This window comes from Linepithema humile, chromosome 1 (assembly GCF_040581485.1).
Source record: "Linepithema humile isolate Giens D197 chromosome 1, Lhum_UNIL_v1.0, whole genome shotgun sequence".
Taxonomy (NCBI): Eukaryota; Metazoa; Arthropoda; class Insecta; order Hymenoptera; family Formicidae; genus Linepithema; species Linepithema humile.
In genome coordinates, this window is record NC_090128.1 from 30,863,765 (window position 1) to 30,877,995 (window position 14,231).

Here is a 14,231-nt window from a genome sequence, read left to right on the forward strand (position 1 = left end):
GGCGCAAGAAACTTGTGTAAATAAGAATGAAGCGGGCGAAATTCTAAAAACTAATAGAAGTTTGTAATAATACTGCTATTATTACTGTTAAATGATCCGAGTATTATATCAGTTTGAAAAATTCATTATGAATTAAAGATAGGCAATTAAACATTTATAATGCAAAATTTTTTAAATGTATTTCTTGACGCAAATATTCGCAACGTCATTTCCTTATACTTTGTTGCTAACCATCATCAAGACCTCATTTGTGATGTTGCAAATGTATAACTTTTCTATCGGGTGGCGTGACACGAAGTGACATTTGTCATCATCGCCTTGAGAGCTTATGAAAAGATGTCACGTTCAAGAATGCTTTTGTGCAACGTTTAACTTCGCATATACATCAAGCTAAATACATAAATATGATGCAGAGTACATTACTAATTCTCAACGCTAAATCGGCATTAATAACGCGATCGTTAAGTTGACAAAAATGTAGAATTGATCGTAATAATATCTAGAATTATTTACATCACAAACCAGTCATTCAGAATTAACATCATATTTAGCATAATTATTATTTTTCACTGTGTATTATACATATTTTGAAAGACGTTCTTGGAATCAAGATTATACGGATTTTTAAGGATCATATTTCAAAAATCTTTTCCGCATCTTTCTATGCATCACTTTGTGTTTCTTCGACTATCGAGAAATTATTCGGGCATCAATTTTAGAATTATCTGGGAGGCTCGATGTGTGTTACGACCGAAGGAAGATAGGATCATGTGAAGTTGCTCACAAATAACCCGCGTGTCGTACAATATCGCGGCAATATCGGAGACGTGGATTTAATTCATAAATGCCGCTATCACGATCTGTAATCTATAATCCGTTAAAATGACTTTATCACTCCTTCTATTTGAACAAAACGGCAAAAAAATGATAATCAAGACATATTAGTTTTAAAATGTAACATTCAAAATGATAAATATTATCACAAAAATTTTTGAAATAATACATATTGATAGATAATAATATAGTTGAAACACATATTGTAACATTTTTCGAATATCTTTCACACATAAAATTTATATTAACGTGTAGCGCGAATAACGACATGTGACAAATGTTGCCAACAAGTTGTTTTTAATTACTGTAAATCGTTAAGAGCGTGACTTCTCTAAAGCAAAAATGGCAATTAAAGTAAAGCAAAAATGCGAATAGAAATGTTGGAGTAGACTTGATTGAAACATTGGACCCGACAGCATGGCGGATGCGGAACAGCAGCTCTAAAATTTATGCTTACCGAATTACCTGCTCCCTCGGTACATTAACGAGCGACGCAAACGAGGGACGTTACTTAACATTCATGACATTAAATTTCTAAATGATTCGCTCCCGACAAAACGCAATTGTACTTCGCAATAACGAATCGCTAAGCAGAGAGTGCGTTAATATATCAGCGTTTATACGTTTCGCATGTCGAAATATGCTAATCGATGCATCGATGTTATTGCGCGATAATGTGACATTTGCGTATGTAATATAGTCATTCAAAGATACGATAATTCTAAACATTTTGTAATATCTATAAGATAAGAAACTACGATTTCTAATTGATTTTAATTTCTGTTCACAAATCATCTCATTTTTTTTTGGATATGATAAAATGTAAGACAAAATTATTGACTTTATAACAATGCTAATGCTTCAATTGAAAGTTGCGACCGTGAATATTTTAATAATCATACTTTCTTAATATAAAAGATGTTTTATTCTAAAATATTAAATAAATTATTGCATGATTGCTAAATCTGATTCACGCACATAAAATATATAACAAGTATAAATTTATCATTGTTATCAATGTTTATTTATCTTTAGCTAAATTTTATTTATCTTTTTATTGTTTTTGTCTTTTTACGTAATCTATTTTTAGTTGCGCATTATTGATACGTACAGAGAAAAATTTTTTAAACGCAGAATAATAAGAAAACAATATTATGTCGCGAACGTGTTTACAATAGAGAAATTATTAGATAGCCAAATAGAGCGACCATATACGAGCGGAAGTTAGGATATTGTAGGTTAACCAACTGACGACCGTGCTCGTACGCGGCTTGGTGGCGAATTTGCGCGAAAGGACGCCCTGGTCCACTTGCGGCTGGTCCACACAAAAAGATTGCGTTACGATAAACTGCAGCAGTAAATGCCGAGTGGAACAATATGACGATGATAAAAAGTGACGATAAAAGGATACGTATATAAATTTAATGCCGCGTACGAAAATAGAAGTCGAAAAATAAAGATAATAGTAAATCGCGTTATAGTACGACTGCAGGCCACACCAAAGCAGCTCGTCATAAATATTGTTTATTCTTTCATTCTTGTGTGAAAAAAAACAAAAACGAGAGTCATATCGGGATGCGACGCGCAACGCGCGAGAACAATTCAATTTTGAAAACGTCGCCGCAAAAATATCGCAGTTACGTTCTTGCATCGTTTTTCGTGACGAATTACATTCTGCGGATTTTTGCGGCGCCGATGAAACCGTTATTACCATCGTTGCTTCGCTGCTGCTCTTTTAAAATCGTTATTGCATAAGTTATAATGGAAAACCTATCTGATTGATTGGAGAAAAAAGAGGAGAATACGTGGTGTGGCGATGTGTCTTTAATTTCACATATATCTGAAAAATTGAAATTAAGTGTTTGCGCCAGACACGAGCTTTCCGGCTAAAATTAAGTGATCGCTCTACAAATGTACGCTCTGAAATAGAGCGACACTCGTCGGAGAATATCATGAGGCGGTATGTTTATCCTGAAAGCAGGATATTCACATCATCCTAGAAAAGGAACTACCCGACGCGCCCATGTGCCTCCTCACGTGCGTCTTTCATTTTTTATCGCCTGTAATAGAAACCTCAGAAATATTGCGTGACATCTGCTCTGGTTTCTGTATCGTGAATTACGGTCTTTTCGCTCCCCTTTGAAGCGCGTATCGCGAAATTTTAGAACCTTTTTCGCACTTTTTTTTTACGACAAGGTATGTTTATTCGATAAGAAAATTACGCGATTTACAGAAGATTGAAAATTCATGATCGTATAATCGCGCTGGTGACCGCATTAAAAGCCATCCCTTGATGTTCCGTCGCTTGCAATAAACGTAATTACTCGGCGAATAAATTGAAGAGCAGCCAATGAACACGGAAGCCGATAGCAAAACAAAAAGCTTCTTGAACACATTTACGTGTCCAATGAACTAAAAATATGACAATCGTATATGGAACGTCCTTCTGCAGATTACATGTATCGAGAAATCAGCACTGCGCTAAGTAATTTAATAATAGAATTGCATTGTACAGTTTTTTAAATTGTTTCAAATGCAGTTCTTCAAAACGCTAATGTCTTCCTTTTCTCATGAGTATTTTTTATGAGGGATATTTTTTGTGAATATTTTGAAATGAAAATATCGAAGACTTTGGAACGATACATCTGATATAACAGAATTTCAACACGGCAAAATGAAATAGTCATATATCGTTATTGTGCAATTGTGTCAAATGCATTCGTGGATATTTGCCTGTGTTTCCAGTTGACGCGTTGTGTAGAAATGCTCTCGGGTGTGTGGGTGTGTGTGTATTTCACAATGACGCACGTCGAACTACCGCTGTAATTCGCGTAATCGTATACGATTTCAATAACGGTTTAATGGGTAACCGACTTCATTGTCGTATTAGACAGATTACGTCGATTACAAATACGACAGTAGCGCGGCTCGCTATTTACGACGCGGCGCGAATTTCGCTCTGTTAGAATTATAGATGGCCACCGAATACATATGTATGTATATTCCGCGTTTCGGCTGCACACAGTGTATGTATTCCTGTATAAATTTCGCCCGCTAAAACATTGCCACGTTTTACACACATATCAATGACGCGCCGTCGATTTGAGCGCAGCGACGTCGTCGCGGCATCACTCTTTTAATTAAAATAAAACGATGCAATGGATAACTAGTTTAGTTCGAATAATCGTTCATTTTCCAACAATTCCTATTTGTCATTATTTCTCCATTTCAAGAACTTTTTTTGATCGTCATGACATTTGCACGAATGAACGTAACGATTCAATAGAATCATTATTGTTCAATATTATCTTGTGGAAAAATCTGACCGTAGAAATTAATGTAATAATTATGTCACAAAGCTTCTGCGGAGAATCACTCCTCTTTTTTCGCATCACTTTCGTTATTGCGACACGATTATGCGATTCGCAACGCGCACCGCTAATTGACATCTGATATCGATCGATCTCTCACGTACGCACACTTTGCACTAGTGGTCATTAATTAAATTCTCGCCAAACACGCGCGAGAATACCGATCGTCGTTGTATAAATGACAAAAATTCCATCAATATGTGTGATATTAAATGATAAATATCTCGCTGAGAGAAGCGTCCGCCGTTTACTCGCACGCCAACGTCATGTCTATGCCTTATTTACTGCGATAATGCGTCAAATATTTATAATTTATGATCACCGTGTCTTTTCGATAAATAGTGATTATTTTAACATTATTATGCAACATATCATATCTGTATACACAAATATAAAATAGCTTTATTTTGCTCAAAATTTGGAGTAGATCTTTCTTGGATAAAAATATATTCATGAATCGACACTTCTCTCCACCAAATGTATTTTTACGAATTAAATATCAAAATGCAAATAAATATAAAAAAATATTATTATTATTAATTTTAAGTTTTTTTTAGAATTTTAATATTTAGATATTTAACATTTAATTTAAAAAATTGTAACAAATAATAGCCTATATCTCAATTCGCGCAAAATTCACTATCTATTCGTTGAAATACTTGTAATTAATATGAAGAACGGGAGTTTTCGGACACCGTGTATACATACTTTTAAACGTTTTTAATTGCCCGGTTCACAGCATTCTCAAACGATGTATCGTAAAAACGCGTGCTTGGGGGTCCGTTTAAGAATCGGAAAGAGTTTTACTTCTCCGATCCCCGCCACGAGGACTCGCGGACAAAGAGCATAATCGCAGGTATTTTTGTTGATGAGTGCGCACGGTTTAGCCGTTTATGATCCCATAAATCCTGTCCGATTTCGGCGTAGCGGACAAAAGCGGCGATCGGACGGTTGTATCCCGCCATTCTTGTTTCTGTTCCCGTCGTCGACGATAAAATGGAAATGATGCTTTATTGTCTGAACGGACAAGCGTAGATAGGTGAGAGAAACGCGCACCCGAAACAAATTAAATACCCACGCAGCCGGAGTCAATGTACTCGATCGCGATTATTATGGCTAATTTCTGAATGCCGACGTGACGCGCACGAGAGTGTTGTCGATCGTTGAATGATTTACGCTTTCTGTGGTAGACGACGTTGTAACGAGAAAAAAAGTATATGTAAGAATACACGCTCTATTATTCTAAAAGTGACGGTTAAACGTAGGTGCTTTCTCTTTCGAAACCGCGATGCCTCGCTATGCGTCTCGTCAAACTCTTGATACTTGAAAATGATGAAAGTAACATGATCTTACGTAAGAAAGTTCCTGAATGAACAATTTAATATTCACTGTCAGTGTAACAGTCTCTTCTTTGCTAAAATTATTTAAAGTGCTACAAATCTTTTGCAAATCTGTTGATGATTGTGAAATCATTATTTTGATCGTCGGGACAAGACCATTTTTTATAAACTTTGTAACAAAATCGTTGTATCGTTACATATTTTTCTAACTTACAGTGAGAAAACTAAATCATAGAACAAAATAAATATATTTACCAAAAGTGTTAATTGTGTAAGAAATGAAAAAACATTTCTAATCGTTGAAAAAAAAATCACTTTTGAAAAGCGCACACTTTTGGGAAAAACTTTCAAAAATATGGCCAAATATAAAATCATATCCTTTTTTACGAAGATAATAAGTAAATGATAAATCTTGGAAATGCAAACGATAATAATTCCGCTGTCTTTTATTCGATTCGCGCGTTTCGATCAATCAGAGAGAAGCGCGTCGCGCGATCAATTTAATCTCCCTTAATCCGCGCAAAAAGTCCGTCGGATTCCGACGACCGATATTTACCGATTCGATTTCCCAGCCGTCGTTCCCTCGCATAGAGCCCGGCTTAAGTCGACTAATTTCTCGCGTTCGAAAAGTCGGATCATTAAGGTCTCCGTATAGCGGAGAGCCGCCGAGGAACCACTCATGGCTACAAATGGATTTTGGCCTCATCGCGTGTGTGTATTACACACACACACTCACACACACTTATACTATGTGGTTGCTGATAATCCGAATAAAATTCGATGGATATGAATTTCATATTTAAAAGTTAGCGAGTTAGTTAGGTTAGGTTAGGTTAAAAGTTAGCAAAAAAAAATGGAAAAATTAGGAAGAATAAAGATATCTAGAACTCCTTCAATAATTATTTTTCGCATAGATTTGGTTTTATATGATTGTTGCAATTTCTACTACGAGTTGTATCATGCAAAAAATAATTGTATGATTTTTAAAATCATCAAATCGGTCGGTGCATAAAAATCTATTGTTTTTCTCCGGTGCGTGTGATTTGTAAAAATCAAAGATAAATCTACGTGGAGTTGTAACTATTTGTAACATTGATAACAACATAATAACGGGTATTTGAAGCTTTCTCAATTTGGCGTTTAATTATTTCGGAAAAAAAAGAGATTGAAATCTGTTGCGAGGTCGCGCGGCTTATAAAATTGCGGGCATTTAAATTCCGCTTGCATATTCCGGGCGGATGCGAGTTGTATGAAAATTGCAAGTGATAAAAATATGAAATAAATCGCGTAGATGTGGAAAACGAGCGGGGAAAAAAACTGGAGGCTTAATAAAGCGCTTTACGTGGAAAAATGGGACAGCTTGACCGACATCGATCCGAGAAAGCTGTTTTACTCGGTCAGTAAACGCGCGCTCGTTCTTCGCCGTTGTGTCTTTTTTTTTTTTTTTACGGGTTTCCTTCGATTATTACTTCAATATGTGCTGCTATCTGAATTATCGTAAATCCAATATCGTTATCTGCACTGACGGCCGAACTAAAGCATATGTTATACCCGTTGCGCTTAATCCGAATATCAGTTAAATATACATCAGCCTCGTTATTAATATCGCGGATAAATTTCGTTATTAATATTAAACGCGGTAGACTTTTTCTCCCTAAAATAATCATTGAACGTGTTTTCCAATTTCGCAACTGCTCTAAGATGAATTGAGAAATTTCTTGAGAATTTAAAGTTCAATGCGTCATTCTTGAAACGTAATAATATCAATTTCCGTTTCATGTAACTCATAATTTGAAAGAAAAATTTATACGGAAAAATATTACATTACAAAAGCGGAGTTATATAACTCTGTTGTTTTGCAAATCGGATTCTGCAATAAACAATCTTAAACCGAATTCGTGTATGCAAATGCGTAATTCATTTACATATTTCCCTAGGTATCGGGCAATTTCAACAAAGAACGGAACCACGGCACCCTGCTGTCTATTGGCCGGGTCTTCAGGGACTAGTCAGTGATCCTCTCGCATGGCGGGCAAGATTACACACATGTGAGTTCAGCGTTTTACTATCTTTTACTATCATGTAGAAAATATTCTGTTGAATATACAGTTATAATTTATCTTGTATTAAGTATAATTAACATAAAAATTTAGCAGTAGTTAATTATATTTAATTACCATTGCTATTAATTGACTACTGCTAATTACTATTTTTTATCAATTGAAATAAGATTCCTGAACCTGTGCTCAATCATGCTTTACTTTCCACTACTTTATCTCTTTAATGCGCATCTTTTTCCTCTCTTGCTTCTTGTTTCTATATTCCTTCGGCGAGGGGGAAAAATATTGTTGTTACTTCTAAATACACGCATTGTCGTCATACGTCTCGACCGCCTGCGGATGTTGCGTTACCTTTCCTCGGGTATCGTTGCGGCGGGTTTGACAGCTGCGTGTGTTTGCTTTCGCGGCAGGAAAATCACAGGGCCGAAGTGAAGAAACACGTGCTGCCAAACGTGTCTCTCCGTTTGAACAGCGTGCCTGGAAAGTCGTTTGAAGGCGATTTTCCCGGCGTGGGTCGCCTACGGGGAGGAATTTAAAAAATGCGTGGAAACCACCATCGCGCAAAGAGCGCGGGAAAGGAAGTTGTAGAGCGAAGGGTCCACGACCGCGAAAAAAAAGACTCGATATAAAAGGGAACGTGTGGAAATTCGATCGTTTTTAAATGTAGCTTTATCAATAGATCAGAAACTTTTCACAGCATTGCACTGTGTATTAATTTATTCGAAAATTGTCAGGAAATTAGCTTCCTTTACATATTTAAGAATATTTGCGCATTTAAAAAAATTAAATAAAATTATAGTTAATAAAAAATTGTAAAATATGAGAATTATTATGTTAAAAATTATATATATATATTATATATATTGATCTACATAATTAATATTTAGATTGTTACATTTTTATAATTTTTAAATATAGAATTGTAAAATACGTAGATTCGATGACAGTAAAGTTTTAAAAGTCAGTTAGAAACTCTATGTAGATCAATGTTGAATTTAAAATTGATTTGAATTGTTAAGTGTATATTTACAGTTCTGTCGATATAATGCGACGCATATTAATTACCAATTGAATTGCAAATATTCATATAATCTATTACTTCTTGATTTACTAATATACATTATCTTGTGTAAAATAGCACAGGAATAATGGATTGCATATGAATATCCGAATGACATAGGTCTCTAGCTTAAAAACTTTAAATATTTGAATAACTCCAAATCACGTTTGTTAAAAGTTTAACTTTAAAAAAACGCGCGTGTAGATATTTCTCTACTTAAGTTTTAATGGAATAAAAAATGATATTATATAACATATTAATCGAAATATGAGCACTATTGTCAGTTGGTGCACAAATACTGAAACAGGTTTATTGAATAATCGAGATTCGATCGACTGTCATTTAGTGCAAAAATCTCGCAATAAAATATTAAAAACTACATTGGTCATTCATATCTAGGCTACAAGAATACGACAACTATTTACGTGTAGATAGCGAAAATGTCGATCGCAGCAGGTCGATCCCGATCGTGCCGACACACTCCCTTCGCGCTCTCCCTCGGGCACTTGGACGGTTCACGCTCAATTAGCCGGCCCGGGGTCCCCCTCGACATACATACCGGAACATTCCCGGCGATAGCACAGCCGATCGCTCGCCGTGTACACACCCCCACCTTTACGAGAAGACGATTAAGGGCACCGCAGAGAAAAAGAATCACAAACAAAGTGAAGGAAACACGTGACGTCCCGTCCCTCTTGCGGCGCGGAGACGGACGGAGATGGAGAGCGACCGTGGAAGACAAAGGACGGAGAGAAAGGCGGCGGCACATACATCAACCCCCGTAAGGGGGTGGCACATGTGCCGTCGCGATGTAAGGAGGGCGGCAAAACGTGTAGAGGCGTGTGTGTAGAGCTCGGGCGTGGACACACCGGCGTGGACATACGTCGCGTACACGCGTGTGTGTATTTCGGATGCTCGACCGCCACACGGCGGCCGAGAGAGAGAGAGAGAGAGAGAGTGTGTCGTACGTACCGTGGGGGGACGAATAAGAGGGTGGTAGCGGTAGTCCGCTGCGGCGTCGGATCCGGGATATCATCATATTCAATATCAACCCTGCCTACACTCGCAAGAGCGACCGCCGGCCGTCAGCCCCTCCCCCCTCCAGCCCACTTCAACCTGCTATCCCGCCCTCGCTACGTTTTCCGCACTCGTGCGAATAACTCTGGCAATATTTTAACTGCGGCGTGCCCGCCGCTTTCTACCGCCCGGTACACCGGCAGTGGATTTCTCCTCCCGTGAGGCGCCGGAGGAAGGGACATGGAGAGGGGGCGGGGGGGGGAGGGGGGACAGGGCAGGCAAAGCGTACCCTGCCTCGTACGAAACACGTAAGAGTTACACCGGCTACCCGGTATATTTTATATTCCGGGGCGAAACGTTGATCGGCTCATGGCCCTCGCGAGGCATCGCTGAACGACCGCCACGGGAACCGTCGTCTATTTATGCCTCCGCACCATATATATTGGGGTACAACTATACCCGAGATAAGCCAGCCCGTTGCTAGCTTCCACTCCCGTCGCCCTTATTTCCCTTCCGCGCCGACGCCAGAAGACAGCGGTGACAATAATCGTCGCGATATTCGATTGCGAGACTGGCGTCCGTAACTGAGAAAACGCATTCTAGATCAGTATGGAAGCACGCTAGTGACAAAATTCTCCAAAATAATTCTAATCAAATTGGAAACCTCGATTCTGAACAAGATTAAGACGAACAATTGCAGAAGCACTCTTTTTTCTAAAGAATTTTTGGTATGATGGATAACAGATGTTAGAATTCACGAGAAAAGAGAGTTAAAATTTTAGTTTCAATCTCGTTTAACCAGTTGAGTAGTAATGTATCATATATGTACAAAAAAAAAGTGCCAAACGTGGTAATGTATCATATATGTACATTTTTAAATAACTTCAATAATTTTCCACAGATTTGCATAAAATTTGACATTGTAAGGTTTTTTGGATTGCTGAATTCGTATCTGATGTCAAAATTGCAAAATTTAAAATGACGAATCCAATATGGCGACTGTAAATTGTTTAAACCAATCATTTCTAACATACTCGCATAGTACTCGGTACACGAAGGTTTTTTTCAAATGTCAAAATAAAGAATTCTTTTTCACCTCCATCATTAGCTGATTAAATATTTTAACGACCCCCCCCCCCCACATTTTGGTTTACACGATCGTAACTTTTGATTGGGAGGTCGTAGTAAACATTTTCAAAAATCATTGTTCTTGTCTTGGAAAGCCCTTCCAAATGAGTCCCCACTCGACCCATAGTGCCATTTAATATTTTCCACTTTTATTCTACCCCCCCCCCCTCTTCAGGGCGTGAAGGACGATCCACACCCATTCCGAAAAGTAACTTTTTCGAAAACTTTGAACCCGTGTTTCACCGTTTTTCGATATTTTAACTTTTGACTCTTACCACTTTTGGCACAAACTCTTGAGAAAAGTCTACCACTGAAGTGGTTAATACTTTTGTATCAATCCGCATACAACTCTTATTTAATATAGTTTTTGTCAATATATAAATTCACAAGTTTTTTAGTAACTAATTGTTAATCTACTAATTTACAATCCGTACAAGATTCCGCGCGTAAAATTCTCTCATAACATCCCGCTTCTGTATAGCACCCTATGCATAAAACACGAACTTCTCCCGAAAATGATGGGCATCTATCTATCCGCACGTCCTTAGTTTCATTCCCACTTCCATAACGAGAACGTCAGATATCGTGCACCTTGTTACTGTTTAGATACGATGTGTACACTGTTATTTCTGCCGCTCCTTCCCGTATTTTCCTTCTCATTTCTCTACTTTTTTTACACACCATCGCCGCCCGCTCTTTTCCGCGTTCCATCTTTTTTCCCCCGCGCTTCACCGCCTCTCCTCGTCGGGTGGACTTTACGGACACAAAACTCGCTCGGGTAAGCGTCACGTAAGCGAACCCAGTAATGAAAACGTCGCTGACGCGACGAGATTCCGGCGGCGGTCTACGCTGGTCGATGTATATTGTTATTACTCACGATATACCCACATGGAGCGAATCACCCGAGCAGGAAAGAACTGACTGCGATCTAGTAGCTTCCAAGAATCTCTCGCAAATGTGTTCCACGAGACATCGTCTCGATAGAAATAAAATATGACTCTATGAATTTCTTTAAAAATTTACACCAGTAATTTATTTATATATATAAATTATTGTTTTTGTATTTCAGTAAGGAAATTATTATAATTCAATATGACTTACTTTAATTATTGCACTATTTTTTAATGTTTAAAATTTTATCATTTAGTATTTAAGAATTTTACAAAAAATAGAAGGTAAAACAAATCGGTACCTGTTTTACCTTCCATTTTTCGTAAAATTCTTTTTTTTTTTGGCTGCGTGGAATGAAAAATCCTTTCAAATCGACCGTCCACCCTGTATTAGCATATGTACTTTAATTACAGAAAAGGATTTTTCATTCTACACAGTCAAAAAAAAGTATAGTCTATTTAAAAAAAATCGGTAAAACAGACGACTCCAGGATCCCATTTTAATGGAAAGAACAATATGATTTTATCCGTTCTCTCGCAGCTCTCAATAATGATCGCGACTCTTCGATCCGCGTCGATGACCCCTTAATGGATCTCGCGCGATCAGCGCAGCGTGGTACCATCGTTAGCTCGATTAAGTAAGCATGCATTTACTTTTGGTGACAACACACTTTGCACACTCGATAAAGCATTCTTCGCAGACGCCAGTCGATTCGATGCGCGCCGTTATTACTCACATCGCCAATGGAGCGAGCAGCCCCCTTCACGAATGTCCGATCATGCTTTCTAGAAGTCGAGTGATATCCGATTCAATTACGTCGAAGTGACAAACCATCGTCCCGTCGTATCTGACTTTTTATTCCAACTAAAGTACTGCATGATATTTAATGAAACGTCGTTCTTATTAATGTATGAAGTATCGAAACATTATTCGAAACATTTATTTTAACATCATATCTAAATATAGAAATTTCGCTTCTGATCGAAAAATTCAAAAGCAAAATAAAAAATCTTTATTGCCCATTTGACACTTTAGCTATTATTATTTTTGAATATTGATCAACATTCTTTAGTAAACGTGTGAAACGCTTAGTTACAATAAATTAATGGGCTAAATAATAAATTACGATTTTCTACTATTCTCGTTACTTTAGAAACCCATACAAATGCTAAAACAAAAAATTCTGATATATTATTAAAAAGATAATAAAAAATTACACATCAAACCCCTCTCCTTTCTTTTATCTCTCTCTCTCTATTTCTCTCCGTGTCCGAATCGCGATGCATCTTTACCACGAATGATTTGTTTCGCCCCGAACGGTGGATAAAACGGCCTGTGACATCGCGCGCGGGGGGTCGCTCACCCCGTATAAATCGAGCAATCGAGCGCATCGAGCCTCGCAGCCCGAACTTCCGTTCGCTGATAACGAATATTACGAATGGCCGTGCGGTGTCTCGTTTTTGATCGTTCCTCTTTTTTGAAACGCCGCGCGCGCACGCCGATACGGTCACCTGCCGCTGATTTACATCGACACGGTGCGGGCGGACGCATCAATTTGCCGTGCCGATACTTCGTCTAATCGGACATCGGAGCGTTATCCGCGGCGGCGGTGTCGCGCGCGACGAGCGTGCACGTGTGTTGGCGTGTACGTATGTGCGCGCGAGAGGCGGCATCGATATATACGCATTATCCGAAGCGATTTCGCTCGCATACACTGTTTGACACGTGTGTCACTTGTTCACTCTAAATCGGCTGATTAAATTATGATCATAGTTCCCCTTTTCCCGCCACTGCCGCGACACGCTACAAAGATTAATCCGGAATCCGTTGGCACAGCGGAGGATGATACCTCGACAAATATGGCCACGTGATGAAAACAAATAGTTCTTTAATCGGCGCGGCGTCCAAACGAATCGACAAAGCGGACACCTCTTTTCCCGAGTACTTTATATTCGTGTGTCAAAGAAAATAATCTGAACAGCAAAACTTTCGCGATTGCGAAATAATTATTTGCGAGCTCGCGTGGAAAGTGAAGTTTTTTTTTCACTCATTGCATTAACCAGTTCTCTTTGTCGAAAAAACTCACGTGAAACATTGGGCGGATTCAATTGGAATCGGTATGGCCGATGTGTATGGGTTAAAACTTTATATCACCGGTCCGAATTTTTCCCATGCGAAAAAAATATTTTGCGGAAAAAGTCAGGCAATAAATCGCCGGGACGACCGAACACAGCCAGATATCCGGCTTGTTTAAAAAATTCAAGGAAGTATTTTAATTAAAAAGCTTTTGCGCATAGAAATATGATAGAAGTATGATATTTCCTATTGTTATGTATATATTACGAAATATATCACGGTGAATTATTCATTTTTGTTATTCCTTTATCAAAATATTCCGCAGTATTACACGATACAACAAATATCTAAATGTTACAATCACATATCACGCGACGCACGCAATTTTTGTACACCTCATACATATATATTTCACTGATCATTTCGAAAATAATGAAAATCTCAATTTAATTAT

At 38.0% G+C, this 14,231-nt stretch overlaps 1 protein-coding gene and 1 long non-coding RNA gene across 3 annotated transcripts in view; one reads left to right on the forward strand and one right to left on the reverse strand.

Moving 5' to 3' along the window:
- Positions 1-14,231, reverse strand: part of LOC136998453 (uncharacterized) — a 36,197-nt gene that overhangs the window by 8,438 nt on the left and 13,528 nt on the right. The gene's annotated exons all lie outside the window — the stretch shown is intronic.
- The window catches only part of HGTX (HGTX homeodomain transcription factor), a 41,623-nt gene that overhangs the window by 3,327 nt on the left and 24,065 nt on the right, over positions 1-14,231 (forward strand). The window contains exon 2 of the mRNA XM_067351095.1: positions 7,483-7,593. Within this exon, the coding sequence (XP_067207196.1) occupies positions 7,483-7,593 (111 nt within the window). The remainder of the gene's footprint in view (positions 1-7,482; positions 7,594-14,231) is intronic.